The sequence below is a fragment of the Rhinolophus sinicus genome, linkage group LG11, assembly GCF_036562045.2.
Source record: "Rhinolophus sinicus isolate RSC01 linkage group LG11, ASM3656204v1, whole genome shotgun sequence".
Taxonomy (NCBI): Eukaryota; Metazoa; Chordata; class Mammalia; order Chiroptera; family Rhinolophidae; genus Rhinolophus; species Rhinolophus sinicus.
The window spans coordinates 67245412-67273171 of record NC_133760.1 but is presented as its reverse complement, the minus strand read 5'-3'; the positions used below and the strand labels follow the sequence as shown (position 1 = coordinate 67273171).

General features: G+C 60.6%; 1 protein-coding gene across 2 annotated transcripts; it reads left to right on the top strand.

The window, feature by feature from the left end:
- The first annotated feature begins 492 nt into the window (after positions 1–492).
- On the top strand, positions 493–27574 carry FLNC (filamin C). Of its 2 annotated transcripts, XM_074315622.1 has the most exons (48): positions 587–1077; positions 5376–5624; positions 7137–7234; positions 7386–7536; positions 7624–7742; positions 7913–7990; positions 8127–8289; positions 8442–8642; positions 9722–9859; positions 10278–10404; positions 10553–10689; positions 10905–11098; positions 11200–11313; positions 11906–12049; positions 12277–12400; positions 12544–12704; positions 12917–13007; positions 13100–13269; positions 13488–13605; positions 13693–13955; positions 14322–14919; positions 15613–15786; positions 15874–16036; positions 16274–16434; positions 17044–17211; positions 17290–17413; positions 17906–18062; positions 18137–18326; positions 18494–18517; positions 18631–18878; positions 19321–19401; positions 19692–19821; positions 20116–20256; positions 20572–20700; positions 20797–20970; positions 21588–21749; positions 21861–22064; positions 22503–22655; positions 22747–22869; positions 23000–23242; positions 23358–23627; positions 23725–23862; positions 24143–24258; positions 24946–25078; positions 25171–25347; positions 25550–25768; positions 26369–26578; positions 26707–27574. In XM_074315622.1, the coding sequence occupies exons 1-48, from the start codon at positions 723–725 to the stop codon at positions 26892–26894; spliced, it is 8193 nt and encodes a 2730-aa protein (XP_074171723.1). In that variant the 5' UTR covers positions 587–722; the 3' UTR covers positions 26895–27574. The 2 variants fall into 2 exon arrangements, with proteins under 2 accessions (XP_074171722.1, XP_074171723.1); XM_074315621.1 differs by lacking the exon at positions 19321–19401 and having other exon boundaries at positions 493–1077; positions 19722–19821.
- Positions 27575–27760: the final 186 nt, after the last annotated feature.

Here is a 27760-nt window from a genome sequence, read left to right as displayed (position 1 = left end):
GCTAGGAGCCAGGACTCCCAGGCCCTGTCAATGGCCCTGTCACCAGTTCACCCAGAAAATTTTGTCAACACCAGATCACTGTGTTTTACCCTAACCACTGACCTCAGTTTCCCCATTGATCTCTTTAGTCTTGCGGGACGTGGAGGGGACATATTTAATCTCTGACGGGCAATGCTTAGTTTTGGGGTGTTGGGTGCCCTACCCCCCACCTTCCAGCTCTGCTCCACCTCTCCAGCGCAGCGCACCAGTGACTAGCCCCTCTGGGGCGCTAACTGGGGGGGCGGGGGAGCCCCCCCCTTGGGCCAATCGGGCCGCGTGGGGGAGGGGAGGACAGAGGCGGGGCGGTCGGGCTCTGCGCGGCCCCCACCCGCAGGCCGGGCGGCATTCCTGGGAGGCCGGCGCTCTGACGTGGACCCGGGGGCTGCGAGTGCGGCGGGGGGAGCGCGGCCCGGGGCTTCTTAAACCCCCCGCCCCGGCCGGGCCGGCACTTCCCGAGCACCGCTCCGCCCCCGAAGGGAGAGAGAGAGACAGAGAGAGAGAGCGGCCAAGGAGCGAAGAGTCCCGCTGAGTCCCGCCAGCCAGGGGCGCGAGAGAAGTTGAGAGCCGCACAGCGCAGAGCTGCGAGTCCCGCGATCGCCCAGACAGCGCCCCGACAGCGCCCCCAGCCCCTGCCCAGCCCGTGCCCAGCAGGCAGCGCAACCCCCGACCCAGCCCCTGCCAGCATGATGAACAACAGCGGCTACTCGGAGCCCGCGGGCCTCGGCCTGGGCGACGAGGCAGACGACATGCCGTCCACGGAGAAGGACCTGGCGGAGGACGCTCCGTGGAAGAAGATCCAGCAGAATACATTCACGCGCTGGTGCAACGAGCACCTCAAGTGCGTGGGCAAGCGCCTGACCGACCTGCAGCGAGACCTCAGCGACGGTCTGCGCCTCATCGCTCTGCTCGAGGTGCTCAGCCAGAAGCGCATGTACCGCAAGTTCCACCCGCGCCCCAACTTCCGCCAGATGAAGCTGGAGAACGTGTCCGTGGCCCTCGAGTTCCTCGAGCGCGAGCACATCAAGCTCGTGTCCATAGGTCAGTGTGGGCAGGGGAGTGCCCCGAGGACCGGCTGGCCCGTGGGGACGGGACACAGGTGCCTGTGGGTGCGGGGAGCTGAGAGAGGGAGGAGAGCAGCCCCCTGACACGGGGAGGGAACCCCGGCTCTCCCGCCACCACCGACGCTGGCCACACGGGCACTGCCCTCACGCCCCTCTGCACAGCGGCGAGCGGTGGGGGATGGGGAGATACCCGGAGGGTCCAGAGTCCCCCAGCTTCAGTCTTCTCCTACACGCTGCCACCGACCCGCCTCTCTACTCATCGTCCGCCTTCTTGCCATCGGGCAACCCCAGCCATACTTGAGAGGACAGGGCCAGTACCCATTACTGATTCTTGGGGGCGTCTTCCCTCAAACAAAGCAAAGGCTTCCCAGCCTTGCAGCAGCTCCACCGGGAGGAGCGGGCTGAAGGCAGGTCCCAACCACGGCCGATCCCGGGGCTCCGGGGCAGACGGAGAGCCGGTGGCCCGCATGTGTTAAGCAGCTGGGTTCAGGCCCGGGGGCCGAGGCAAGCAGAGCCCAGCCTCGGAAACCTAAAAAGGCACTGAGCGAGCGCGGGAGCCTTAACCCCCGCGAGTCCTCCTCCGGCTCAGCGTTCCAGGGAGGGGTCTCCGCACGTCCAGGCCCGGCCGGCCCCAGCCCACCCCCTAAGCTGGGATTGGCTGCAACTAACGCTCGGGGCAGAGGGGAGGGAGGGGAAGGCCTGTAGAAGGGAGGAAGTCATTGAGTGTAACCAGATTTGGAAGGTGTGTCTGTGTTGGGTGGGGGTGGGGAGACACTCTAGGCTTGGGAACCAGAGGCCAAGGTTGGACTCTGAGTGGCCAAAGGCTGCCCCTCCCCTCATTGCTCTGCCGTCCTCTCTGCAGGCTGGTGGCCTGGGCCAGACCCCCTACTCCTGTGTACTCCTGTGGTGAGCTCTTAAAGAGTCCCGCTGTGATTTACAGGAAAGTGTCCCTTGAAGTGTGCACCCCAAGGCCCCAGGAGAGGGGTTTAACTTAGGGTCAGATGCCTCTCCTGCCAGACTGCCCCAGAGTCTATTCCAGATAATTGAATGTCTGTCCACCCCCAACTCTCCCTCAGGGCATCTATAAGCCTCCTGATTTAGCAGCTGAGGTCAGTCGGGGGCTCTTTGCCCTGTCCAGTCCCCTCTCTAGGCCTTACCCCCTCCTGCCCCAATACTGCCCTCCCACCCCACCCGCTCTGGCCTGGAAATAGCCCTACCTCCGTGACACAGCAGATGTCTCTGAGCTTTCCAGAAGGACAAGCCTGAGGACAGGAGTGGGGGAGGGGCCCTGGGATGTGTAGTGGGGCTGAGGGCTTTTGAGAGTGTGTGTGTGTTGGCAGGGGTCTGAGGGGAGTCTGCCCTTGGTCTGTCACCCCCCTGCATGCTGGGATTTGACGGACAGGACTGGCTGTCCCAGGTGGGGTCTCCAGGGGAGAGCCTGGGGCCTCAGCATATCTTTATAGGAAGCTGCTCTCTGCTTTCCCCTCCCCTCTGGGTTGTGGGGCGGCTAGCCCCTCTCCAGGCCTCATCCTTCCTGTGCGCACCTCTCCCCTCCCCCATGGTGGTGCCTGGCTCCAGCCCCTTGGCTCAACTGTGGAGGGGCCGGCTCAGAGTAGAGGGGGAAGAAGCAAAAGCTGGTTTGGGGTGGGGAGGGAAGTGCCTCGGTTCCCGCCGGGAGGAAGGGAACCATTCCCCATTTGGGCCAAGTGGCTCACTCCCGGTGATGAGATAAGCTGTCAGCAATTCTGCTGCTGGGCCTGAGGCTGAGGTTGGAGGGGAGGGGGCCCAGGCGGAAGGAGCTTCCCAAGCTTGAGGAGACGTAGCTGGGTTCCCTCTTTCCTCTAGTTCCCTCGGTTCCCATAAGTGATTGGAACGGGACGTCCAGGGGGCCTCCTCTAGGCATTATTTCAAGACTGAAATGGAGCGTCTGGGCACCTGGGAGGAGGGTCAAAAAGACTCCCCACGTCCCTCTCTAGGAGTGGGGTGGGAGCTGGGAGCTGAGAAGTCCACCTGAAGGAGGGGGTACTCTGCCTGGGTTGGAGGAGCTGTGTACCCTTCTTACCCTACTCCCCCCATCCCAGCCCCCCCCCAGCCCCTCCAAACAAAGAGACCTATGAGGCAGCACTGTCCCGCAGCTGTTCCCCAGTTGCTATTCCTTCTCTTTGAGCCAACAGCCAAGGGAGGGGCTGGAGGGGGCAGCAGCTGTCCCAGCCCCTCCCTCGCCCAGCCTTCTCTCCTCCCCCTCCACTTGGGGCCTGGGGCTGCCTCAGGCACTGGCTGTTGGGCTCTTCCCGCCCCTTTGGGGGTACCCCCTGGCCGGCGAAGCTCGGTGGGGTACAAGAGAGGAAGGCTGGCTTGAGCTGAGCTCCCCTCCTTTCTGCCTGGCCTCCAAGGGGGGAAGGGAGAGGAAGGTCACTGCTCCCAGAGTGGGACGCTAGGCCCACCCTCTCCTGCCCCAAGCTGCAGTGGACCACTTGCTGTCTGGCCCAGGGCCAGTTGCTGGGGAGAAACCTCTTCCCGCAGCAAATATGAATGACCTCCCCCAACACGCCCCCATCCCCCAACCCCAGCAGCCTCCAGGCCTCCCTCCTGGGGATCTGGCTCCAGTTGGCTAGAAGCACTTCTGTCAGCATGGAGATTGGAGGCTGTCAGGGCTGGGAGAGGCTGTGGGACCCTGGGTGTCAAGACTGCGAATGTGTGTGCTGTGGGCCTGTGTGTTTGAGAGGGACTGCACTGAAGCACCGGGAGGCCGGCAGTGAGTGTGTCATGGAATCTGAAAGCTGCCAAACCATTGTGCTGCAGTGGAGCCAGGGGGAGCGGGGGAGGGCTGGGGAGCTGCTGGGGAAGGAAGGATGAATCAGTGAAAGGGTGGGGGAGTCATGGGGGCCAGAGTCCCGGGCCAGAGGGAAGAGAAGTTGAGATTCTCCCTCCTGGGGGCAGGTGGGGCTGGGGTAGGGGACGCTGGGATTTCCCAGGCCCTTAGTCCCCTGAGGCTGTCCCCCAAGATCCAGAGGGGGGCAGGAAAAAATGTGTAAGGGGTGCCTCCAGCCCCACCCTTTCCCATCTCTCTGGCAACACCGGTAAACAAGGCTGAGTCTTCCGCCCCCTCCCAATCTCCTAAAAACTGCTCTGGGAAGCCGATGGGTTTTAGGCCTGCATATTTACAAATAAGCTGGTTTCCAAAGATCTATATACTCTAGGCCACCCCCTGCTCTTGGATATTTCTTTCTGACTGTTAAAGGGGAACTAGGCTCCCAAAATCTTGGGGAAACAGTTCTGGTCCATCCTATTCCTCAAAGGAGGGGATGGGTTGAGAGTCTCAGCATCTGAGACTTGAGTCCACATGAGTGACATTTCCCCTGGCTCCTGTGAAATCCCACTGGCCCTCAGTATTTGAACACATGATTTTCCAGCCTTAACAGAGCATGTCTGTACCCCTTCCCTCCTCCCAGAAACTTTGTTCCTAAAGACTTTTATGGCCTTTAGAGTAGAATTTTGCTGAAATCAGGTGGGTCCTACTCCTCTCCAACTTCAGCTTTTTAAGTATTCATTCATTCACTCAGTATTTATCGAGACCTGACTAAGTTCTGGGCTCTGAGTATAGAAAAATAAAGTACAGGGTCTAGAGTGAAAGAAGCCAGACAAAAAAGAATGCATACGGTACGATTCCATGTGTATGAAACTCTAGAAAACACAAACTACTCTATAGTGATGGAGAGCAGATCAGTTGTTGCCTGGAAAAGAGGGACAAGGACGGTTAGGAGCGTGGGTCACGTAAAGGTACGTGCTAGGAAACTTTGCGGGGGGGGGGGGGGATACGTTTATTATCTTACGGCAATGGCTTTGTGGATACATACATATTGTCAAACGTATCCAGGTGTACTCTAATATGTGCAGTTCGCAGTATGTAAAGCATACCTCAACAAAACTTAAAAAATGAGACACGACAAAATAGCGTCTGCCCCCAAGAGGCTTACATACCAGATAATTAATTACATGGATACCTGTACCCCAATAAGGAGACCCACTCAAGTGCTCTGATAGAGGTGAAGAGTCCCTGCAGTGGGGACACATTGGGATGCAGCCTCATTCTGAAGGGAGAAGGGAGGGATCCCGGAAAGGGCTGACTTCTGGGCAGGGCCTTCAGGAGGGAGAGAATTTGGTAGGCTGGGAAGGCAGTAGGTTCCAGAAGTAGGCTGCTGGGGAGGGAGGGCGCCTGGGGGCAGTGGGGCCTATGCAGCAGAAGGTGCCCACCTTGTTCCCTCTGCTCTGCAGACAGCAAGGCCATCGTGGATGGGAACCTGAAGCTCATCCTCGGCCTCATCTGGACGCTGATCCTGCACTACTCCATCTCCATGCCCATGTGGGAAGACGAGGATGATGAAGACGCCCGAAAGCAGACGCCCAAGCAGCGTCTGCTCGGCTGGATCCAGAACAAGGTGCCCCAGCTGCCCATCACCAACTTCAACCGCGACTGGCAGGACGGCAAAGCTCTGGGCGCCCTGGTGGACAATTGTGCCCCTGGTGAGTGGGCCAGCTGGCACACATGGGTCCCTTAGCCTGGGAGGAGCGCTGGGACCCTGCTGGGCTGCTGGGACTGAGGGCTGTGGTGGTCAGAATGCCTGTCGCAGCGCTGGCGGATCAGGACCACCTTCTCCAGCTGAGAATCACTGCGGGAGTCAGGCCCTTCCTGATTCTGCAGCAGCAGGAAGAGGTTTAGAACCCCTCATTTTACAGACCAGGACCCTGAGGTCCAGAGGGCTAGTGACTTGTCCAAGATCACACAGTCCATCTGTGGCAGAATTGATCTAGAGCCCAGAGCCTCGACTCCCTGTTCCGTGAACTTCCTGCTTTGTCACATGGGTACCGTTTCTGCCGAGCTGAGAGAAAGGAAATGTGGGACTAGTAGCAAGAAGGTCAGGAGTTAGACCCAGAGAACGCCCTTCTTTGTGAGACCCTGGGACCACTTTGAGAAGGAGGTGGGGTCCAGGATGATGAGGGCTGAGGCTGGAGTGGCACTGCCCAGTGGCCTGTGACCCAGGCCTGGCCTGGTCAGGGGAAGGCAGCTAGGGTCCGTGAGAAATCGGAGGCACCACAGCTGGAACCCTGCCTCCTCTCCTAGAAAATAGGGCTTCTTCCTCCTGGGTCAGTCAACTCTGCCACTGGGGAGCCAGGGCCCCTTGGGAGAATCCTCTGCCAGCCTGGGGTCAGCTGGGGAGCAGGGGATGGGAGGTGAGGGCACCGGCAGCCTGGGAAGCATTCCCAGCTGCTGAGCCATTGCCCACAGCTGGTGCGGCTGCCAGCAATGAGCTCAGCTGTTCTGGCCACTCATGGATTCCAGCCTTTGAGATGGCCCCCTCCCCGCCAGTGAGCATCACCCCCCTCCTCCGGGTCTAGCCTAGACCAAGCACCCCCTAACCCCTGCACCCCTTCACAGGAGTGATCTGGGGCTGCCTTAGAATCCCTTCCTTGAGAAGAGCTGGGTTGTGGGTGGCCATAGAGTAGAACTCATCCTCTCCCAACAGGCCCTTCAGTGCCTCAGTTTCCCCAAGTAGGCAGTTAGGAAGGAGAAGGTGTCTCATGCCCTGAGGCTGATGTGGGAAGCGTTTGGGAGCAGCCATGAGGTGCCTTCTAGGGGATGGGCCAGAGGCATATGTGGAACAGGGACGCTGACCTCCTCTGTCCACCCTGAGGCAACTGGAATGAGGTGGAGAGGCCCGGGAGGGGTGCCCTCCCAGGGGTTGCTGTTCAGGGTTGGTGCTCAGGGTCTGCACTGCGGCCTGGGAGGCTGGCTGGCAGGGCTGGTGCCAGGCTGCGTCAGTCGGGATAGAAAGGCCTCATTGTTGGTGCTAGGAGGGCTGCCTGCCTCTAAGCAGCAATGGGCATCCCAGCCGATGGGCCAGAACGTCGGGGTCAATAGGGACCTGGCTGGTGGGAGGGGGTGTGAACCCACAGCCCAGGAGGGTGTGAGATGAGCACATGCTCTGCCTCTGGCTAACTGCTCCCCCCAATCATCCTGTCCCCACATCTCTTCAGGCCTGTGCCCAGACTGGGCGGCCTGGGATCCCAACCAGCCTGTGGAGAACGCCCGGGAGGCCATGCAGCAGGCAGACGACTGGCTCGGGGTGCCCCAGGTACACTCACAGTGGGGTGAGGGGAGAGGATAGGGGTAAGGGGGCCAAGGGTGGCAGGTGGGTCTAGAAGGATACCTGGTCAGGATGTGGGTAAGAACCGGAGTTGCTAGGTGAGGGGGGCACGCTGTAACTCCACTCCTCCCCATGGCAGGTGATTGCTCCCGAGGAGATTGTGGACCCCAACGTGGATGAGCATTCTGTCATGACCTACCTGTCCCAGTTCCCCAAGGCCAAGCTCAAACCTGGTGCCCCTGTGCGCTCTAAGCAGCTGAACCCCAAGAAGGTCATCGCCTATGGGCCTGGTATGTGTTGAGCCCCCGTCCCCAGGCAGCTGGGTGCCTGCTAGGATGGCTGTCCCTAAGTAATGTGCCTCTGCCTCTGCCCCTCAGGCATCGAGCCCCAGGGCAACACTGTGCTGCAGCCCGCCCACTTCACCGTGCAGACCGCGGATGCCGGCGTGGGCGAGGTGCTGGTCTACATTGAGGACCCCGAAGGCCACACGGAGGAGGTATGGAGAGACTATGGGGACAGGAGGATTAGTGTGACACAGGAACAACGGGAATGGCCTGGATGCGGCTGCCAGCGCCACGGCTGTGCTTCACCATGGGGGCCACCAGGCTCTATGGGGCCAGGAAGGGATACACCACTGTGACCTCCCGTCTTTTCCCTCCCCCACAGGCCAAGGTGGTTCCCAATAACGACAAGGACCGCACCTACGCCGTCTCCTACGTGCCCAAGGTCGCTGGGTTGCACAAGGTATCTCCCCACGAGACTCTGGCTGCGTGGACCCCCTTCTCAGCTCACACCCCACCCCAGGGCACCAGCCGCCCACCTCCCACTCTCCTTGGCTCTGCTCTCCCCTAGACTCTAACCTTTGACCCCTGACCTCCAGGTGACCGTGCTCTTTGCTGGCCAGAACATCGAACGCAGCCCCTTTGAGGTGAATGTGGGCATGGCCCTGGGGGACGCCAACAAGGTGTCAGCCCGTGGCCCTGGCCTGGAGCCCATGGGCAATGTAGCCAACAAACCCACCTACTTTGACATCTACACTGCGGGTAAGGACAGGCCTCGGGGATGTCAGGCAGGCAGCCCTTGACTGTGCCTGGGGGTGTGGCTGGGGGACTGGGGCGAGGTCCCAGCCACAGGTTGGGTGGTCTGGGTGAGGGAGCCCTGAGCAGCGGTGGCTGACGGCCTTTTTCCTCGGCAGGAGCCGGCACTGGTGACGTTGCCGTGGTGATTGTGGACCCGCAGGGCCGGCGGGACACAGTGGAGGTGGCCCTGGAGGACAAGGGTGACAGCACGTTCCGCTGCACGTACAGGCCTGTGATGGAGGGGCCTCACACAGTGCATGTGGCCTTCGCGGGTGCCCCCATCACCCGCAGTCCTTTCCCTGTCCATGTGGCAGAAGGTAAAGGCCCTTTACCATCCCCACCGAGGCCAGGACACAGAGAGAATTGCCACCAAATTCCGGGTCTGGGGATTTATGGGAAATGAAGCACTAAATCCTGGGGTGGGTGCAGAGCAAGCTGAAGGCCTCAAATGAGCAGAAGGAACAGCCAGGGGGTGGGGCTCTGGAGAGATCTCATCCGGATCATCTCTCTACCCCGTATCCCCAAGGAGGGTCAGGGGACCACAGACAGGTGCCACCATGGAAGGGTTGAGGGGGAAGCAACAGGGCCACAAGGTAGGGGCATATATGGTGAGCACCATACACCAGGCCCTCAGGTGGTACCTCTAGCACTGGCGGGGCCAGGCATGGCCATAGCCGACTGGCCTCCCCTGTGCTATGTGGCGTGACCCAAGTGGCATGGAATCAGCCCACCTCCATGGCCTTGTGTGCCAGGCCCTAGGTTCCACGCCACTGCCTCTGTTCTGTGGCACATCTGCCTGTGTTTCATGGAGGGCCTGGATCACATGCCGTTGCCCGTTTTGTGGCACTCTGTGGGTTCTGCGTCATTTCATGTGTTCTGTAGCAGGCTGAGGCCACCATTCTTGAGCAAGGTCTGGGTCATGGCCACTGGCAGTGTTCTGTGGCAGGCGGATTTCCACGCATTGCCTGTGATCTGTGGCCAGCTTCATGTTATATGGAATATCTCTTATTCCATGGTGTTGCTGAGCGTTGCGTGGCATGACTTAGTTCCTAAAGCTGCTCATATGTCTCTGGGTGGATGGCCTTGGGCAAGGTGCAGGGCCCTTTCCTATCTCTCTTTGCCCCATTGTGTACCCAGGCTCTGCCTCTGAGAGCCCAGCAGGAGGGGTTTCTGGTAATGAGCCCGATGGGGGCCTGTGCCTGGCTCCCTGGTCAATATGATTGCTCCCAGCAGCCCCAGTTGTGTTGGGGGCACCAGGGAGCACGGGGGAGGCTTGTGAGGGGGTCAGGAGGACTGTGCACAGTGAGGTGGGGGGATGAGTGGGGAGGGGCTGAGGCTCTGTCCAGCACCCCTCAGCACCCCCAACCTGCCCTCTTCTCTCCCCATCACCCTCCAGCCTGTAACCCCAATGTCTGCCGAGCCTCTGGGCGGGGACTGCAGCCCAAGGGCGTGCGTGTGAAAGAGGTGGCTGACTTCAAGGTGTTCACCAAGGGTGCTGGCAGTGGGGAGCTCAAGGTCACAGTCAAGGGACCAAGTGAGTGCCGGAGGCCAGGGTAGGAGATGGGGGTCAGGGTGGCGGGGGTGGAGGTGGTGGGGCTGGGGGAGCAGGGAGGAATGTGGCCAGTGCTTAAGACTCCCTGAGAGCCATGACGGCCAGCACGATGGCCCCTGGAAAGACTCCAAAGGGACACTGACCAGAGGCATGGTGGGACCTCAGGCACACCATCTCCACTCTGCCTCAGTTTCTAGTCTGCAAGCTGAGAATGGTCCTCTCTGCCTGAGATGCTACCCTGGGCTGTAATGTACAGGGATGACATGTGGTCCCGGCCCTGAGGTGCCGCTCTGCCCATGTAACACTGCCCTCAGGCTGGGCCTGGTTCCCAGGGCTCCTTGAGGGCATTGAGGAGCTGGGACTCACACGCTGTTGATTCCCGCTTCCCGCATCTCCTCAGAGGGCACAGAGGAGCCGGTGAAGGTGCGGGACGCTGGGGACGGTGTGTTCGAGTGCGAGTACTACCCCGTGGTGCCTGGAAAGTATGTGGTGACCATCACCTGGGGCGGTTATGCCATCCCCCGTAGGTAAGCACCATGTACCCCCTGCCTTCCTGACTGGGCCCTCACAGGGTGGGAGGAGGGAGCCAGCTGCTGGAGAGTCTGAGGGAAGAGAGGAGGGGTACCCCGGATGAGGGCACTTTCTAGCATTGACACTGGCTCTCTCTTCGCCCAGCCCCTTTGAGGTACAGGTGAGCCCAGAGGCGGGAGCACAGAAGGTACGGGCCTGGGGTCCTGGTTTGGAAACTGGCCAGGTGGGCAAGTCAGCCGACTTTGTGGTGGAGGCCATTGGCACGGAGGTGGGGACACTGGGTAAGTGACTGGGTGGCAGCAAGAGGGAATGCTGGGGAGTGGTATGATAGAGGGACACCGAGGGGTGAGTGGGGACCCGAGGTGGGAATGGTAGCGCATATTAGGATAAGACTAGGAGATAGGACGTGGGGGCAACTGGGGTGGGGGTGCTGGGGGAGTGGCGGGGTGTCCGAGCTGCCTGTAGTGCCCTCTGACCCTGCCCACCTTGCACCTAGGCTTCTCCATCGAGGGGCCCTCACAGGCCAAGATCGAGTGTGATGACAAAGGGGATGGCTCCTGTGACGTGCGGTACTGGCCCACGGAGCCTGGGGAGTATGCGGTGCATGTCATCTGTGATGATGAGGACATCCGAGACTCACCCTTCATCGCCCACATCCAGCCAGCCCCACCTGACTGCTTCCCTGACAAGGTGAGGTCCCAGCTCCTGCACACCAGCCTGGGGTGGTGCGAGTGGACCCTCCTCCAGGCCTCCAGTCTCTAACCCAGCGCTCCTATCTTGCCCCTACTCAGGTGAAGGCCTTTGGACCTGGCCTCGAGCCCACTGGCTGCATTGTGGACAAGCCCGCAGAGTTCACCATTGATGCCCGTGCAGCTGGCAAGGGAGACCTGAAGCTCTATGCCCAGGTGGGACATTGCCCAATCTCACTGCCCCTCACTGCCCTGGGCAGGGACCCTGGGACCGTGGGGGCAGGTAAGAGGCAGGCGCCTCCAGGAATCACAGGACTGATTTTCATGGGTCCATAAGAACTACAGAAAATTTTAAATTCTGTGTTTTCTTACTGATAATCTAAAAAAACATACTTTATCAAAAACCTATTTTCATACTAATAACCTGCAATTAAAAGATGATTTGATTAAGTAAGACATTAGTTTCCCAAGTTAGTTTCTCAAACTTGTATCTTTTGACTCCTAGAATTTAATCAACGTATTCTTGGGTCTGGAAGGGTAATTCTTCTTTAAAAGGTTCATTATTCAATTTTAGGAACCTTGATTTAGTCCGGCCTCTCCCCTGCCAACACATTTCAGACTTAGGCTGGGAGACCAGGCCACGCAGATGGCCTCGAGCCTGGTCTCCTGGCTCCTAGGCTCCTAGGCTCATGTGGCCTGAGATCTGGGCGGGGAAGGAGCCTGTGATGGTGGGGAAGGAGGCCCGCAGAGGGCGCCGGTGCTCAGAGGCAGCCGTAGCCCCCTAAGAACTGCTTGGTGATGCCCACAGGATGCTGACGGTTGCCCCATTGACATCAAAGTCATCCCCAATGGCGACGGCACCTTCCGCTGCTCCTATGTGCCCACCAAGCCCATTAAGCACACCATCATCGTCTCCTGGGGAGGTGTCAACGTGCCCAAGAGCCCCTTCCGGGTACGTCTACCTCGCCCTGCCCCTGCCTATAACCAGTGGCCCCAGAGGATGTGTGGAGCCCCAGGCAGGAGATGTTGGCTGTCCCTGGACCCTCATCACCACGCCCCACCTCAAGGCCCCCTCCTAGAGGCTAAGAGGGTCCCCCTCAGGCTGGGGCGGGTAGTCCTGGGGAAGAAGATGAGCTTCGGGAGTGGTGCAGTGCGCTGAGCATCAACCCCTCCCCACAGGTAAACGTGGGAGAGGGCAGTCACCCCGAGCGGGTGAAGGTGTACGGCCCTGGTGTGGAGAAGACAGGCCTCAAGGCCAATGAGCCCACCTACTTCACTGTGGACTGCAGTGAGGCGGGGCAAGGTGCGTCCAGACTAGGCGTGGGCGTGGGGTGGGGCCTGGGCGGGATCTGGGCTGGTGGCTGTACTCTGGCTGGAGCTCTGTGGGACTGGTGGGGCTGGGGAGGTGTTCGGTCTCCCTAATGGCCTCGTGCCTGCCTCCCTCAGGCGACGTGAGCATTGGCATCAAGTGCGCCCCCGGTGTGGTGGGCCCCGCAGAGGCCGACATTGACTTTGACATCATCAAGAATGACAATGACACCTTCACAGTCAAGTACACACCGCCAGGGGCCGGCCGCTACACCATCATGGTGCTGTTTGCCAACCAGGTATCCCGCCCTCCGCTTTTGGCCGTCACCTGCACCCCTGCCCCCAAGTCTAAGCCGGCAGCTTGAGATGCTGTCATCGGGGGTGGGGGAAACTAGTCCACAGCCATTGACTGGGCACTTCCTGTACATGAGCAGTGGGCCTCGGAGGAAACAAAGGGGGCTTTTTCAGAAGCCGCCCTGGTCCACCTTGACCAAGCCTTTCCTTCATCCAGGAGATCCCTGCCAGCCCCTTCCACATTAAGGTGGACCCATCCCACGATGCCAGCAAGGTCAAGGCAGAGGGCCCTGGGCTGAACCGCACAGGTGGGTTTCTGGGCAAGGCCTGGGCAAGGCTGGCTGGGGTTGGGGCGAGGCGGCTGCCAGGCCCTCACCACCATGTTGGGGTGGCTCCCCAGGTGTGGAAGTTGGGAAGCCCACTCACTTCACGGTGCTGACCAAGGGAGCGGGCAAGGCCAAGCTGGATGTACAGTTTGCTGGCGCTGCCAAGGGCGAGGCCGTGCGGGACTTTGAAATCATCGACAACCACGACTATTCCTACACCGTCAAGTACACGGCTGTCCAGCAGGTATGCCCCGTCCTGCCCAGGCCCCACCCCTCCTGGCTGACGGGATGCTGGATCCCTTTCCTCCACCCTCAGGGTCAGTTCTGGATCTTGGCCCCTTTCCTGCCTCCCTTTCTCGCTCGATGTGGATCTCTGAGCCTCTAGTCCCCATCTGCCGGCCAAAGAGACATTGCCAGGTTGTGTCTACGCCACCAGTTCTGACCTCCTGTTGTACCCAACAGGGTAACATGGCAGTGACAGTGACCTATGGCGGAGACCCCGTCCCCAAGAGCCCCTTTGTGGTGAATGTGGCACCTCCGCTGGACCTCAGCAAAGTCAAAGTTCAAGGCCTCAACAGCAGTAAGTGGGGCAAGAGCTGCTCTGGGAGTGAGGGTGTTGGGGGTGGGCTGGAGTCTCTGCTCACAGCATCTCTTGCCCTCTGTGCAGAGGTGGCTGTAGGGCAAGAACAGGCATTCTCCGTGAACACACGAGGGGCTGGCGGTCAGGGCCAGCTGGACGTGCGGATGACCTCGCCCTCCCGACGGCCCATCCCCTGCAAGCTGGAACCTGGGGCTGGAGCTGAAGTCCAGGCTGTACGCTACATGCCCCCCGAGGAGGGGCCCTACAAAGTGGACATCACCTACGATGGTCACCCGATACCTGGCAGCCCCTTCACTGTGGAGGGTGTCCTGCCCCCTGACCCCTCCAAGGTGAGGAGATAGGGGCTGGTGGGAGCTGGGAGTTGGGGGCTTGTAGGGAAGATGGATGAGACACAGGGGCAGAGGCCAGAGGGCCTTATGTCCTGGAGTGGGCATAGCCAAGGACCCAGTGCGAAGGTGATTCCCCATCCCAGGACCTGCCTTAAGAGCCAACCTTGGATCAGACCTGGATTTGAGTCCCAGATCCACTAACTGGGACAAATGATTGAATCTTTCTGCCTCTGTTTCCTCACAGTCTATAGTAGCTCAGTCTATAGTAGCAGCCACTGTTGAAGGAGCTTAGCTGGGTGGGAAACCTTGAAGGCCAGGCAAGGAGGGGCTGGTGTAGGGAACCCATATGTCTGCTTCTCCCTCTAGGTTTGCGCTTATGGCCCTGGCCTCAAGGGTGGGCTGGTGGGTACCCCCGCACCATTCTCCATCGACACCAAGGGGGCTGGCACTGGCGGCCTAGGGCTGACAGTGGAGGGCCCCTGTGAAGCCAAGATCGAGTGCCAGGATAATGGTGATGGCTCGTGTGCTGTCAGCTACCTGCCTACCGAGCCGGGCGAGTATACCATCAACATCCTATTCGCCGAAGCCCATATTCCCGGTTCACCCTTCAAGGCCACCATCCGGCCCGTGTTTGACCCAAGCAAGGTGCGGGCCAGTGGGCCGGGCCTGGAGCGTGGCAAGGCTGGCGAGGCAGCCACCTTCACTGTGGACTGCTCGGAGGCCGGGGAGGCTGAGCTGACCATTGAGATCCTGTCGGACGCTGGCGTCAAGGCCGAGGTGCTGATCCATAACAATGCCGACGGCACCTACCACATCACCTATAGCCCCGCCTTCCCTGGCACCTACACTATCACCATCAAGTATGGCGGGCACCCCGTACCCAAGTTCCCCACCCGTGTCCACGTGCAGCCTGCTGTCGACACCAGTGGAATCAAGGTCTTTGGGCCTGGTGTGGAGCCACACGGTGAGTGAGATAGAAAGAGCCAGGAGCCTGTCAACTCGCCAGTCAGGGAGCCAAAGGAGTGAGCAGGAAGGAGGGGAGCAGGGCTGAGGGCTTAGGGTGCCTGCGTGGGGTAAAGGGGGGGCTTCGGGGCAGCCCTGGAGTCCTTAGGGCTCAGACACCCCAGGAAGGAGCTAAGGGCAAAGGCAGGGCGTGGAGCTTTGCCTCTGCTCTTGTGGCAAAATTACATCTGCCTGTGGGCATTTTTCTGGGGAAATCCTCAATTTTCATCAGCTTAAGGGCACCCTGATCTGAAAAAGCTAAGAACCCTGCTCTAGAGTGTGTAGAGGGATGCTTTGGGGTAGAAATGACAAGAGTCAGAAGAGACGGTTCAGCTCAGTTCAGTAAATATGAGTTACCATCTGCTGGGGGCAAACCCTGAGCTAGGTGTGAGGGTGGGAGTGCAGAAGGATGTAAGACCACGACGTGCCCTGTGGGGCACACAGCCTGGTGGGGTGACTGATGTGAACAGAATGTCACCTATGGTGAAGGGAGTAAAGGCCGGGGCTGTGGGAGACAGGGCCTGGAGCTCATAAGGGGCAGAGGGTGGCCAGGCTCTGGGAGGGAGCAGCCTGGGCGCTGGGAGGGGAGGCGGGCATGAGCTACTGTATGAGGCTGCCCCCAGCCCCCACTGAGCTCTCCTCTCCTGGGACCCAGGCGTCCTGCGTGAGGTGACTACTGAGTTCACTGTGGATGCAAGATCCCTAACAGCCACGGGTGGGAACCACGTGAGCGCTCGAGTGCTCAACCCCTCGGGCGCTAAAACGGACACCTATGTGACGGACAACGGGGACGGCACCTACCGAGTGCAGTACACGGCCTACGAGGAGGGTGAGGAGCCGGGCTGAGCAGGGGGGGATCTGATGCCAGCATTGCGTGGCCGCGCACACGCTGACCTGCTCCTGTGGCTGCTTCCAGGTGTGCACTTGGTGGAGGTGCTGTATGATGAGGTAGCTGTGCCCAAGAGCCCCTTCCGCGTGGGCGTGACCGAGGGCTGTGACCCCACCCGCGTCCGGGCCTTTGGGCCAGGCCTGGAGAGTGGCTTGGTCAACAAAGCCAACCGCTTCACTGTGGAGACCAGGTATCCTCCCCCTTTCCTATTGTGCACCCTGACGTTGTAGCCACCCTGGTCTCAACCACTTGCCCCATTGTCCCCTGTGGGTGCCTCAGCGTCCCCATTCCCCGTCGAGGGCGACCAGGAGCAAACCTCCCAGTGTGCCGGCTCAGTTGGGCCCCCAGCGGCTTGCTCTGCTCCCCGTCTTGCTCCTCTGTCCCCACTCTCTGGTCCTCACAGAGCTGATCGGGTGTCCTCTTGCAGGGGAGCTGGCACTGGGGGCCTAGGCCTAGCCATCGAGGGCCCCTCAGAAGCCAAGATGTCCTGCAAGGACAACAAGGATGGTAGCTGCACAGTGGAGTACATCCCCTTCACCCCTGGAGACTACGACGTCAACATCACCTTTGGGGGGCGGCCCATCCCAGGTGTGCAGGGGGGGGGGGGTCCCCGAGGGCAGCAGGGTGCCCGCTCGGTGGGAGGGAAACCGGAAGGGAGTTGGATATGCAGATTCATCCCTAGGACAGGAGGGTCACAAGCCCAGCCAGCAGGGAGGACGCAGAGCGGGCAGGCATGGGCGCTGAGGCCGTGGCCAGGAGGCAGGCTGCTGGGTGCTGTTGGTGGGACCACCCCTTCAGTTCATTCCCAGAGGCCCAATGCTGGCATCCCGGGCCTTTGCCTGGAGAACCAGACCTCACGGGTTCGGTAACTCAGACACAGTCCCAGCCACTGTCACTGGCTCAGTGACAGCCTTGTGCCCTCTTTCTCTGTCTGTAAAGCCAAGAACTCCTGCTCTCCTGCAGGCCAAGCTGCTCGACATTTCCCCCATCCCCCACCCCCCGTCTTTACCCAGCTTCAGTCTGCAGCCCAGGTTATTTATCCTTGTTTACATTTTCTTAGCAAGTACCTTAGCATTTGCACATTTTGGTCTAGCCTCCTGGGGGCATTTCTAAGGCAGAGAAGGCTTCCTCCTGGTTTCTCAAAGTCAGAGACCCTCCTGGCATGTGGGCAGGGGCTGATATCCTTTTTCCTCCCAGGGAGTCCATTCCGGGTACCCGTGAAGGACGTGGTAGACCCTGGGAAGGTGAAGTGCTCGGGACCAGGGCTGGGGGCCGGTGTCAGGGCCCGGGTTCCCCAGACCTTCACAGTGGACTGCAGTCAAGCTGGCCGAGCCCCCCTGCAGGTGGCTGTACTGGGCCCCACAGGTATGGAATGTCTGGGGCAGGATGGAGGGAGGTGGGAGGGGTGCCAGAGGCTCTGCTGACCCAGCTCATCTTGCCCAGGTGTGGCCGAGCCTGTGGAGGTGCGTGACAATGGAGATGGCACCCACACTGTCCACTACACCCCAGCCACCGATGGGCCCTACACGGTAGCCGTCAAGTATGCTGACCAAGAGGTGCCACGCAGGTGAGGACGAGCTTCGAGCTCCCACGCCGTGCTGAGCTTGGGGCGCTCCTGCCAGGGCCACTCCTGCAAGCCACTGCTAGGCCCTGGGAGTGCCCCATCCCACGCTTCCTCAGGGCTCCCTGCCTGTCTCTGTTTTGGAGGCAGCACAGCTTCAGGGTCTCTCCTCAAGCTGGGCTTTCCTACCATGTAGCCACAACATTAGCACCTTGGGAAAGGGCAGGAGGCTGGAGAGGGCAGCCTCTAAACCCCCCGCCCCCCTTTAAACAAACCACAGCATCTTCCCTGGGAAGAGGAAGAAATACTCAGGCTCTGTCAAGGGCGGAGCCTCCCCCAGGACTCAGGATGTGATCTGACTCCTGAGAACTGGTCCCTCCTCCCTGCCCGCTGGAGTCAATTCTCCTGCTCATGTTTGGGGAAGACTCCAGGCCCAAAATGAGATGGGACCTGCCCCCACAACCCCCAACCAACTGTGCATCCCTTCTGCCCCTCAAGCCCCTTCAAGATCAAGGTGCTTCCAGCCCACGATGCCAGCAAGGTGCGGGCCAGTGGCCCTGGCCTCAACGCCTCCGGCATCCCTGCCAGCCTGCCTGTGGAGTTCACCATCGATGCCCGGGACGCAGGGGAGGGCTTGCTCACCGTCCAGATCCTGGTGAGTCCACGCTCAGCCTACTTCCCAGGCAGGCTCTGGGCACAGGCAGGCCTTGACCTCTGCTTCTCCCCCAGGACCCCGAGGGTAAGCCCAAGAAGGCCAACATCCGGGACAACGGGGACGGCACGTACACTGTGTCCTACCTGCCAGACATGAGTGGCCGGTATACCATTACCATCAAGTATGGCGGTGACGAGATCCCCTACTCACCCTTCCGCATCCATGCCCTGCCTACTGGGGATGCCAGCAAGTGCCTCGTGACAGGTGGGCACCGACCGCTTCCTCTGGCCATACTTATTGTCCAGCACCCCTCACAGCTCTCCCAGATCCCTGGCCCAGTCCCCAGGGGTCCACGAGCCTGCCCTTCCCCCCCGCCCGCCTCCCCACTCCTCCTGAGCGCTGCATGGCCTCACACTCTTCTCTCTTTCCAGTGTCCATTGGAGGCCATGGCCTGGGTGAGTGCCCCATCTCTTCTCTTCCTGCTGTAGGCTGAGGAGGGGGGTGGTGGCTGGGAACGGAGGGGGCTGCACATTCCCCACAGACCCTGACAGGACTCTCTGTGTGGCAGGTGCCTGCCTGGGCCCCCGCATCCAGATCGGGGAGGAGACAGTGATCACAGTGGATGCCAAGGCGGCCGGCAAGGGGAAGGTGACGTGCACGGTGTCCACGCCCGACGGTGCAGAGCTCGACGTGGACGTGGTGGAGAACCACGACGGCACCTTTGACATCTACTACACAGCGCCCGAGCCAGGAAAATACGTCATCACCATCCGCTTTGGAGGCGAGCACATCCCCAACAGCCCTTTCCACGTGCTGGTAAGTGCCACAGCCGAAGAAGGGCCAGAGGGCTGTGGGTCGGGCCCTCTTAGCAACAGCAAGGAATCCCAGGACCTGTCCCCCCAATGTCTGAACGATTCTGGGCCCAGAGTCTTCCACAGCCAAGCCTTTGCTTTTCCCGCTGCCTCCCCACCTGGGAGGTGAGCGCAGCTCTGCCTCGGGCTCCTCGGGCAGGGGTCAGATCTCTCTGGAGGAACTTGCCATGTTTCTCTCTGACCCTCGAGCCCCCTGTCCCCATACGTCTCCCCAAGGTGGCTCTGCAGGAAGATGAAGCCCTCCAGAGGGTAAAGCACCCAGGTACCCATCCTGCCTCCTGGGCAGCCCAGGACTTCAGGTCCCGGGGTCGTTCCATGAGTCAGAGTCTGGTCACTCACACTGGGGTGCTGGCCCGCCATACCCTGAGCTCGTGCCTTGCCCCCAGGCGTGTGACCCCGCGCCCCGTGTGGAGGAGCCCGCTGACATCCTGCAGCTGCACCGGCCCAGCACCTACGCCCCACGCTGGGTACTGCCACCTCCCACTGGGCCAGCCCTTGCCCTCCTCCTCTTCCTCCTCTGCCTTCAGTTCTTTGTTCTATTCCTCAGCAGCCAGGGCTGGGCATGGTTTGGGGCCATCGCGGGGAGCAGGCGGGGAGCAGGCTAGGCAGAGGGCTCTCTGAGCTGGGCACAGCACCTCTTCTCTTGCAGCTGACGTCTCTCTCCTGTTGCTCTGGTTTCACCATTAACCATCTTGTTCTTGCCTCACTTTCTCTGACTTCAGTCACGGCTCAGGCCAAGCTCCCCGGTCTTTCCTAGCCAATGACTGTTCCCTCTCACCTACCACAGGCCACAGAGGAGCCAGTGGTGCCCGTGGAGCCAATGGAGTCCATGCTGAGGCCCTTCAACCTGGTTATCCCCTTCACCGTGCAGAAAGGGGAGCTCACAGGTACTTCCCTGGGGCTCTGAGGCACGAGGGGCCCTTCATCCAGACCCAGCCCTGGTCTTAGGGATGGGACAGGGGCCCAGAGAGGGGAAGTGAGCTACCCAAGGTCATGCGGCAAGTTGAGCAGAGCTGGAACTCAGACTCAAGCCTGCTGTCTCCCAGTTCAGTTTCCATCCCACTGCTCTAGGCTGGTGCCTCACCTCTGGGGTGGAAGCAGAACCACGCAGGAATGGGGATAGCGTGGGGGATGTGGAGGGAGAAACTGGGGTGCCCTGCATAACTGGGTCTGCTTGGCAGGGGAGGTGCGGATGCCCTCTGGGAAGACCGCCCGGCCCAATATCACCGACAACAAGGACGGCACCATCACAGTGAGATACGCACCCACTGAGAAAGGCTTGCACCAGATGGGGATCAAGTATGATGGCAACCACATCCCCGGTGAGTTGTGGGCTGGATTGGGCTGGACTGGGCTGGACTGGGCCGGGCTGGACTGACTGAGAGCAGCCCAGGCAACTTCGTTCTTGCCTGCCTTCTTTCAACGAACATCTATTGAGTGCCTGCTGTGTGCAGACATCCTGCGAGGCCCTGGGGAGGCTGATAGCCTACTGGGAGGCAGACTTGCCCAGTCAGGTCCCTGCGGCAGAGATGTCAGGCTCGGCAGGGAGGCCGCTGGATGGTGCTGGGGACAGAGGTGGGTGCAGGCAACCCCCTGTCCTCACTACTGACCCAGCCCCCTGCTCCGTCCACCTCCAGGGAGCCCCCTGCAGTTCTACGTGGATGCCATCAACAGCCGCCATGTCAGTGCCTATGGGCCAGGCCTGAGCCATGGCATGGTCAACAAGCCAGCCACCTTCACCATTGTCACCAAGGATGCTGGGGAAGGTGAGGGGAGCTGCAGGCAGGGGTCTGGGGTGGGGGGCCAGCCAGGTGCAGGGGTGAGGACAGGACCTCTCATCTCAGCCTTCCCTCCACCTACAGGGGGTCTGTCTCTGGCTGTGGAGGGCCCATCCAAGGCAGAGATCACCTGCAAGGACAACAAGGATGGCACCTGCACCGTGTCCTACCTCCCCACAGCGCCTGGAGACTACAGCATCATCGTGCGCTTTGACGACAAGCACATCCCAGGGAGCCCCTTCACAGCCAAGATCACAGGTGGGGACGTGTGGGCACATACAGCCTATGACACATCCCGCACACACGGACATGAAAGCCCAGCATGTTCAAGGCACGGGGGCCTCAGGGTGGAAGAGGTCACTTTTGGACAAATGTAAGGAACACTCTATTGTCTACAGCAGGTGAGAAACAGCCAACCCCCATGCTTTGCAACACATCCTCTCGTTCAGTCCTTGAAGTAACGCTTGTGAGGTGAGGGTATTGATAATCCCTTTCGATAGATGAGGAACGTGATAGGCTCAGAGAGGCTAAGCAACTAGATCAGAGCCACTCAGAGAGAGTGAAGGGTCTGTGTGGGAGGGTCCAGTGTAGTGTTTTGTTTCCACAAAACCTTGTGACTCAGGATTAAACACACAGATTAGGGATTTCACCCATTCAGGACCCAGGCCTCCCCAGGGCAGTTGGGGCACTGAGTCCATCCATAACCTTTGACAGCCAACGTGTGAATGGCGACTGTGCTCTCCAGAGCCTTGGGCCTCTCTGAGCAGTTCCCCGTCTCTGTTGAGTCCGTGGAATCTGCCAGGAGGTCTCCTGAGCCCCAGGAGGGCAGGGCCTCCTGGAGTCACAACTGCCTGACACCCCAACTCCCCCACCAGGCGATGACTCCATGAGGACATCACAGCTAAATGTAGGAACCTCCACGGACGTGTCCCTGAAGATCACCGAGAGTGACCTGAGCTTGCTGACTGCCAGCATCCGTGCCCCCTCGGGCAACGAGGAGCCCTGCCTGCTGAAGCGCCTGCCCAACCGGCACATCGGTGAGTGCGGGCTCACAGGGAGGGGCCTCAGGGAGAGGGAGGCCCGATGAGCTGGGAAGGGATGCTCTACCAGGCCCGGGGCTCCACGCCTGACCCCCCACCTCTCCGCAGGCATCTCTTTCACCCCCAAGGAGGTTGGGGAGCATGTGGTGAGCGTGCGCAAGAGTGGCAAGCATGTCACCAACAGCCCCTTCAAGATCCTGGTGGGGCCATCGGAGATTGGGGACGCTAGCAAAGTACGGGTCTGGGGCAAGGGCCTCTCTGAGGGACACACCTTCCAGGTGGCGGAGTTCATCGTGGACACTCGTAATGCAGGTGCTTCTCCCCAGAGACCCCTCCTTTCCGCAGTGAGGACGGGTCCTTCTTCCCTGCCCAGTACCTCCCTGGCCACCCTCTCCTCCCTGAACTTCCTGGCCCAGTGTCTGTGGGGATTCACATTCTAGAGTCCATTTAGGGGAAAGAGAATGTCCTCACGTCAGTCCTGTCATGTTTAAGAGAAGGCTCAGCTGTCCTGAGTGTGTCTCCCCCTCGTGTGCTGGAACCCAAGCGGCCTACCTTAGGGAATTTTCCAGACTGCCTATCCTTTGCCCTCGGGGTCAGTGCCTGGCTCAACCCTTCTCCCACGGAGCCATCTTTCCCTTAGTGGTTACTACGCACCTGGGGTGCCCACTGCAGAGGGAGCCTGCAGTTTGGGAGGGGAGGGCCAAGTGGAGAAGGTGGCGGGGCTAAGCCATGTCTCTTGTTTCCCGCCAGGCTATGGGGGTCTGGGGCTGAGTATTGAAGGCCCTAGCAAGGTGGACATCAACTGTGAGGACATGGAGGACGGCACCTGCAAAGTCACCTACTGCCCCACTGAGCCCGGCACCTACATTATCAATATCAAGTTTGCCGACAAGCACGTGCCAGGTAAGACCCTGGGTTGAGCTGGGCGGGGGGCGGCCAGGAGGCTGCAGGCGGGTGGGCTGAGCCACCTGCCCTGCCCTTTGTGCCCCGCCAGGAAGCCCCTTCACAGTGAAGGTTACCGGCGAGGGCCGCATGAAGGAAAGCATCACCCGGCGCAGGCAGGCGCCTTCCATCGCCACCATCGGCAGCACCTGCGACCTGAACCTCAAGATCCCAGGTAAGAGCCAGGAGGAGCCTGGGCAGGGCAGGGCGGTGGGGAGGCCGTGGGCCCAGAACCTGCCCTCAGGGGTCTGTCCTGCTTCCTCATCCTCACCTCCCACGTCCCCCCGGCTGTGTGTCTCCCACAGGGAACTGGTTCCAGATGGTGTCAGCCCAGGAGCGCCTGACACGCACCTTCACACGCAGCAGCCACACGTACACCCGCACAGAGCGCACAGAGATCAGCAAGACACGGGGCGGGGAGACCAAGCGCGAGGTGCGGGTGGAGGAGTCCACCCAGGTCGGCGGGGACCCCTTCCCCGCGGTCTTTGGGGACTTCTTGGGCCGGGAACGCCTGGGCTCCTTCGGCAGCATCACCCGGCAGCAGGAGGGTGAGCAGGGCTGGGCTGGGGTCTTCGCAGGGCGGCTGGGGACAGGATGGAGAGGGTGCAGTCAGCCACTCGGGGCTGGTCTGAGCCGTGCAGTGACAATCCCCACACCCTGCAGGTGAGGCCAGCTCTCAGGATATGACCGCACAGGTGACCAGCCCGTCGGGCAAGATAGAAGCCGCCGAGATCGTCGAGGGGGAGGACAGCGCATACAGCGTGCGCTTTGTGCCCCAGGAGATGGGGCCCCATACGGTCACTGTCAAGTACCGCGGCCAGCACGTGCCTGGCAGCCCCTTTCAGTTCACCGTGGGGCCACTGGGTGAAGGTGGAGCCCATAAGGTGCGGGCAGGAGGCACTGGCCTGGAGCGAGGTGTGGCTGGCGTGCCAGGTGAGGGGCAGGTGGCCAGGAGGGGGATGGGGGCAGGGCAGCCAGCAGGACAGTTGATGGTACTAAAGGCCCCCCCCCCCCACTTGCCTGTCTCCAGCTGAGTTCAGCATCTGGACCCGAGAAGCCGGTGCCGGGGGCCTATCTATTGCCGTGGAGGGTCCCAGCAAGGCAGAGATTGCATTTGAGGACCGCAAAGATGGCTCCTGCGGGGTCTCCTACGTTGTCCAGGAACCAGGTGGGTGTCTACGTGGGGATGGGCAGTGGGCTTGCCTGACCTTCCAGATGGGATTTCTCCTCACCAGCCAGGCAGGAGATGGTTGGGGCTGCAGAACTGACTCTTCTCCTGAACTCCTGCTCTCTGCCCCATCTTCCACCCACACCCCTGGGAATGCGTGTGTCTTCAGAGCTGAGCCCTGACCCAAGGAGCCTGTCCTGGGATGAGGCTGGGGTGGGGATGGTCCCTCTCCTGCCACCCCCGATCCTGGGGCCTGTGCTGACTGGCCTCCCCTCCCCAGGTGACTATGAGGTCTCCATCAAGTTCAACGACGAGCATATCCCAGACAGTCCCTTTGTGGTGCCCGTGGCCTCCCTGTCAGATGACGCTCGCCGCCTTACTGTCACCAGCCTCCAGGTGTGTCCAGGATTGGGGCCCCTCTGCTGCCCTGAGAGGTGGCAGAAGTCAAGGACGGCAGGCTGATGTGGCCAGGGGCGTAGCGGTGACCTTGGATTGGCCAGATGTTCTCTCGCTCCCAGTGTCTGTATAACGGGCTCCATGCCCCCTTCCGTCTGCCCTCAGGGTAGTCTTATCAGCCTCAGGAGCCCTTGTGCCTCTCCTTATTACCCCCTCCAGACTGGGCTCCATGCCCACCCCCCAGCTCATCTTCACCTCTCCTGGAGCCCCCCCAGTAGCCCACCTCCCCCGGGGAGGGCCCCCCGGCCAGTCCAGGCCACTCTTCCGTTTCCTCATCAGACTCCACACAGCACCTGTCTTAGCACTGGCTTCTCTGCCATCAGGGCCACCTCACAGCTGGGTCTTACCCCCTCAGCCAGCACAGGGCACATCATCTCGCTTCCTCCACCATGCCCAGCACAGCCAGGTGGCTCCACCCCCTAGCAGTAGATGCTAAGGCCACAGACCCCATTCGCACCTCCCACCATGGCCTTGTTGAGAGCCTCCCCACCCAAGGCTGGGGATGGGAGGTAGGAGCCTCACGGACTGGGGGACAGTGGGGGACAGTGTGAGCAGTGTTGGCCTGCAGAGAGGAGCACTCCAGACCCTCCCAGGAGTCTGAGCATCCGTCCTCTGTGGTCTCTGCAGGAGACGGGGCTCAAGGTGAACCAGCCAGCGTCCTTTGCAGTACAGCTGAATGGCGCGCGGGGCGTGATTGATGCCAGGGTGCACACGCCCTCGGGGGCGGTGGAGGAGTGCTACGTCTCCGAGCTGGACAGTGGTGAGCTGGCCCTGCCACCCCTGCTAGACTAGAATCTTCTGGGAAAGGGAGGGGAAGGATAAAGCCTCACCCACCAACCCTCTTCCCTGCAGACAAGCACACCATCCGTTTCATCCCCCACGAGAATGGCGTCCATTCTATTGATGTCAAGTTCAATGGTGCCCACATCCCTGGCAGTCCCTTCAAGATCCGTGTTGGGGAGCAGAGCCAGGCTGGGGACCCTGGCTTGGTGTCAGCCTATGGTCCTGGGCTCGAGGGAGGCACTACCGGTGAGTGCCTAGGGCTGGGAAGGAAGGGCGGATATTGGGGTGCTCAGTCTCTGGTCCCATACTGCCCTGCCCCAGAGGAGGGGCGGTGCTAAAGAGCCCTGAGTCCTCGCAGCGGTCTGCTCTGGAAGCTGGAGGCATGGCCCATCCCAGCGCTGGGCCCCAAGCCTTTCCTGCCTACAGCCTTGCTACTTCTGGCCCCCAGGCGTGTCATCCGAGTTCATCGTCAACACCCTGAACGCGGGCTCGGGGGCTTTGTCTGTCACCATTGATGGCCCCTCCAAGGTGCAGCTGGACTGTCGGGAGTGTCCTGAGGGCCACGTGGTCACTTATACTCCCATGGCCCCTGGAAACTACCTCATTGCCATCAAGTATGGCGGTCCCCAGCACATCGTGGGCAGCCCCTTCAAGGCCAAAGTCACAGGTGAGTACCCTGGGCAGGGGAAGGTCTCTTCAGGCCAACCTGCAGTCCATCCCAACCTGGGTGGCTCCAATGACTGCTCACATCCGGGTCACAGTATGCCCCAAACATCACGGTCAAGTTACCAGGAATAAGATGGACCTAGCTTTACACAGCACACCCTTTCCCATATTCTACATGTGGATTCGTGTAGAATTATTTTTCAAATTCTTACTCTTTGTCGTCCATCACTTCCCTATGGTGGCTCCCCAGGCTTGAGCTTAACATTCTGCCTTCCTGGCTTCCCACATTTCTTGCTTCCAAAAAGAAAGAGCTCAGTAAAGTTAGCAAGCTTTCCTCTTGGAAGCTTCCTGAAGGATTCACTGGATATGTGTTCCTTTTTAAAGCAAGACTCTTAGCCTGTGACTCGAGTTTTGCCGACAGAGCCCAGAAGGCTGAGGGGCAGAGGCAGCAGAGGCCCAGATCTCGGGGAGACCTGCCCGGGGGCGTCCCCTGGGCTCGTCTGGAATGGGGTGTTGCTGCTAGGTGAAGGAGTGCAGCCCAGGGGTCAGTCACAGGGCGGGCTTTTGATCTGGCTCACGGCTGTCCCACTCTGCCCCACAGGTCCCCGGCTGTCTGGAGGCCACAGCCTTCACGAAACCTCCACAGTTCTGGTGGAGACAGTGACCAAGTCATCCTCCAGCCGGGGCTCCAGCTACAGCTCCATCCCCAAGTTCTCCTCGGATGCCAGCAAGGTGGTGACGCGGGGCCCCGGACTGTCGCAGGCCTTCGTGGGCCAGAAGAACTCCTTCACCGTGGACTGCAGCAAAGCAGGCATGCTGCGGGGAGGGACGGGGCGGGCTCCTAGGGCGGGCAAGCGGGCCGGAGTGGGAAGGGGGCGCGGGGCCTGCTGCGGATGGGGGCCCCTGGTGTGAGCCCACCCTTGCTGCCTCCCTCTCCAGGCACCAACATGATGATGGTGGGTGTGCATGGACCCAAGACCCCCTGTGAGGAGGTCTACGTGAAGCACATGGGCAACCGGGTATACAACGTCACCTACACCGTCAAGGAGAAAGGGGACTATATCCTCATCGTCAAGTGGGGTGACGAAAGTGTCCCCGGAAGCCCCTTCAAAGTCAACGTGCCCTGAATCCCAGAAGTGCCTCCCCCAGCCTCGGCCCCCACCTCTGGCCAAACACACACTCACATACACACACACAACGGGCCACACCCAGATGCACAAACGCACAGTGAGACCCCACGAACACCTGCCTTGGGGTGTGACATGAATGGCACTGCCATGCCCCCAAGGGCTGTCTGTCTCAGGGGAGTGTCCCTCCCCCCCAACGTGACAAGAGGGCAGGCTGGGGGTTCAGGGGGTCAGGGAAGCCCTGTTTTCTGGTGGGGATGAGACCAGTGGGGGAACACATGTTTGGGGGTGTCTGTGTGTGTGAGAGAGGGCACCCTTCAACCGCACTGCTGGCCAGGCCTCCTTGCCCTGAGGACTGCATCTGGCCCTCTGGTGGCCACAACCCCAGAATGTTAAGGACTTGGAAAAAAAGCACAATCGGAGGAGAAAAAGGACCCAGAACCAGTGGCAGCATTGGCCGGCGGCCTGGCCCAGGGCGATATATATCCCAGCCAGGCTTCCTGGGGGACGGATTTCTCTCTCTCTCTCTTTTTTTATGGTTGCACAGCTCTGCCCCATGGGGGGCCTTTTTTACACACTGCGAGGCCCAGCTTTCTCGGGGGACTTTTGCACATGTCATGCGGCTCAGCTGGGAGCCGCTTAGGTGGAAAACTCCAAATAAAGTGCGGCCTGTCGCAGAGGCTTGGCTGTTCCTTGTGTGTGTGCTTTCCATGGCTGGCCACCTTCTGGCCCTCTGACACCAAATCAGGCCCTGGGGAGGCAGAGGCCAGCTAGCTATCCCCTGGAGGACTGACCTAGGGCAAGCGGAAGAGCCTGGGGCAGAGGGACACCCTTCTGGGCCATCTATTTGGTGAGGTCTGGGATGT

Excerpts from the sequence above, each read along its gene's own strand:
- FLNC (XM_074315622.1), top strand. The coding sequence starts at position 723 with ATGATGAACAACAGCGGCTACTCGGAGCCCGCGGGCCTCGGCCTGGGC. Across the intron at positions 20,701-20,796 it reads CACCAAGGATGCTGGGGAAG|GGGGTCTGTCTCTGGCTGTG; the intron begins GTGAGGGGAGCT and ends CTCCACCTACAG. Across the intron at positions 24,259-24,945 it reads TTACTGTCACCAGCCTCCAG|GAGACGGGGCTCAAGGTGAA; the intron begins GTGTGTCCAGGA and ends TGGTCTCTGCAG.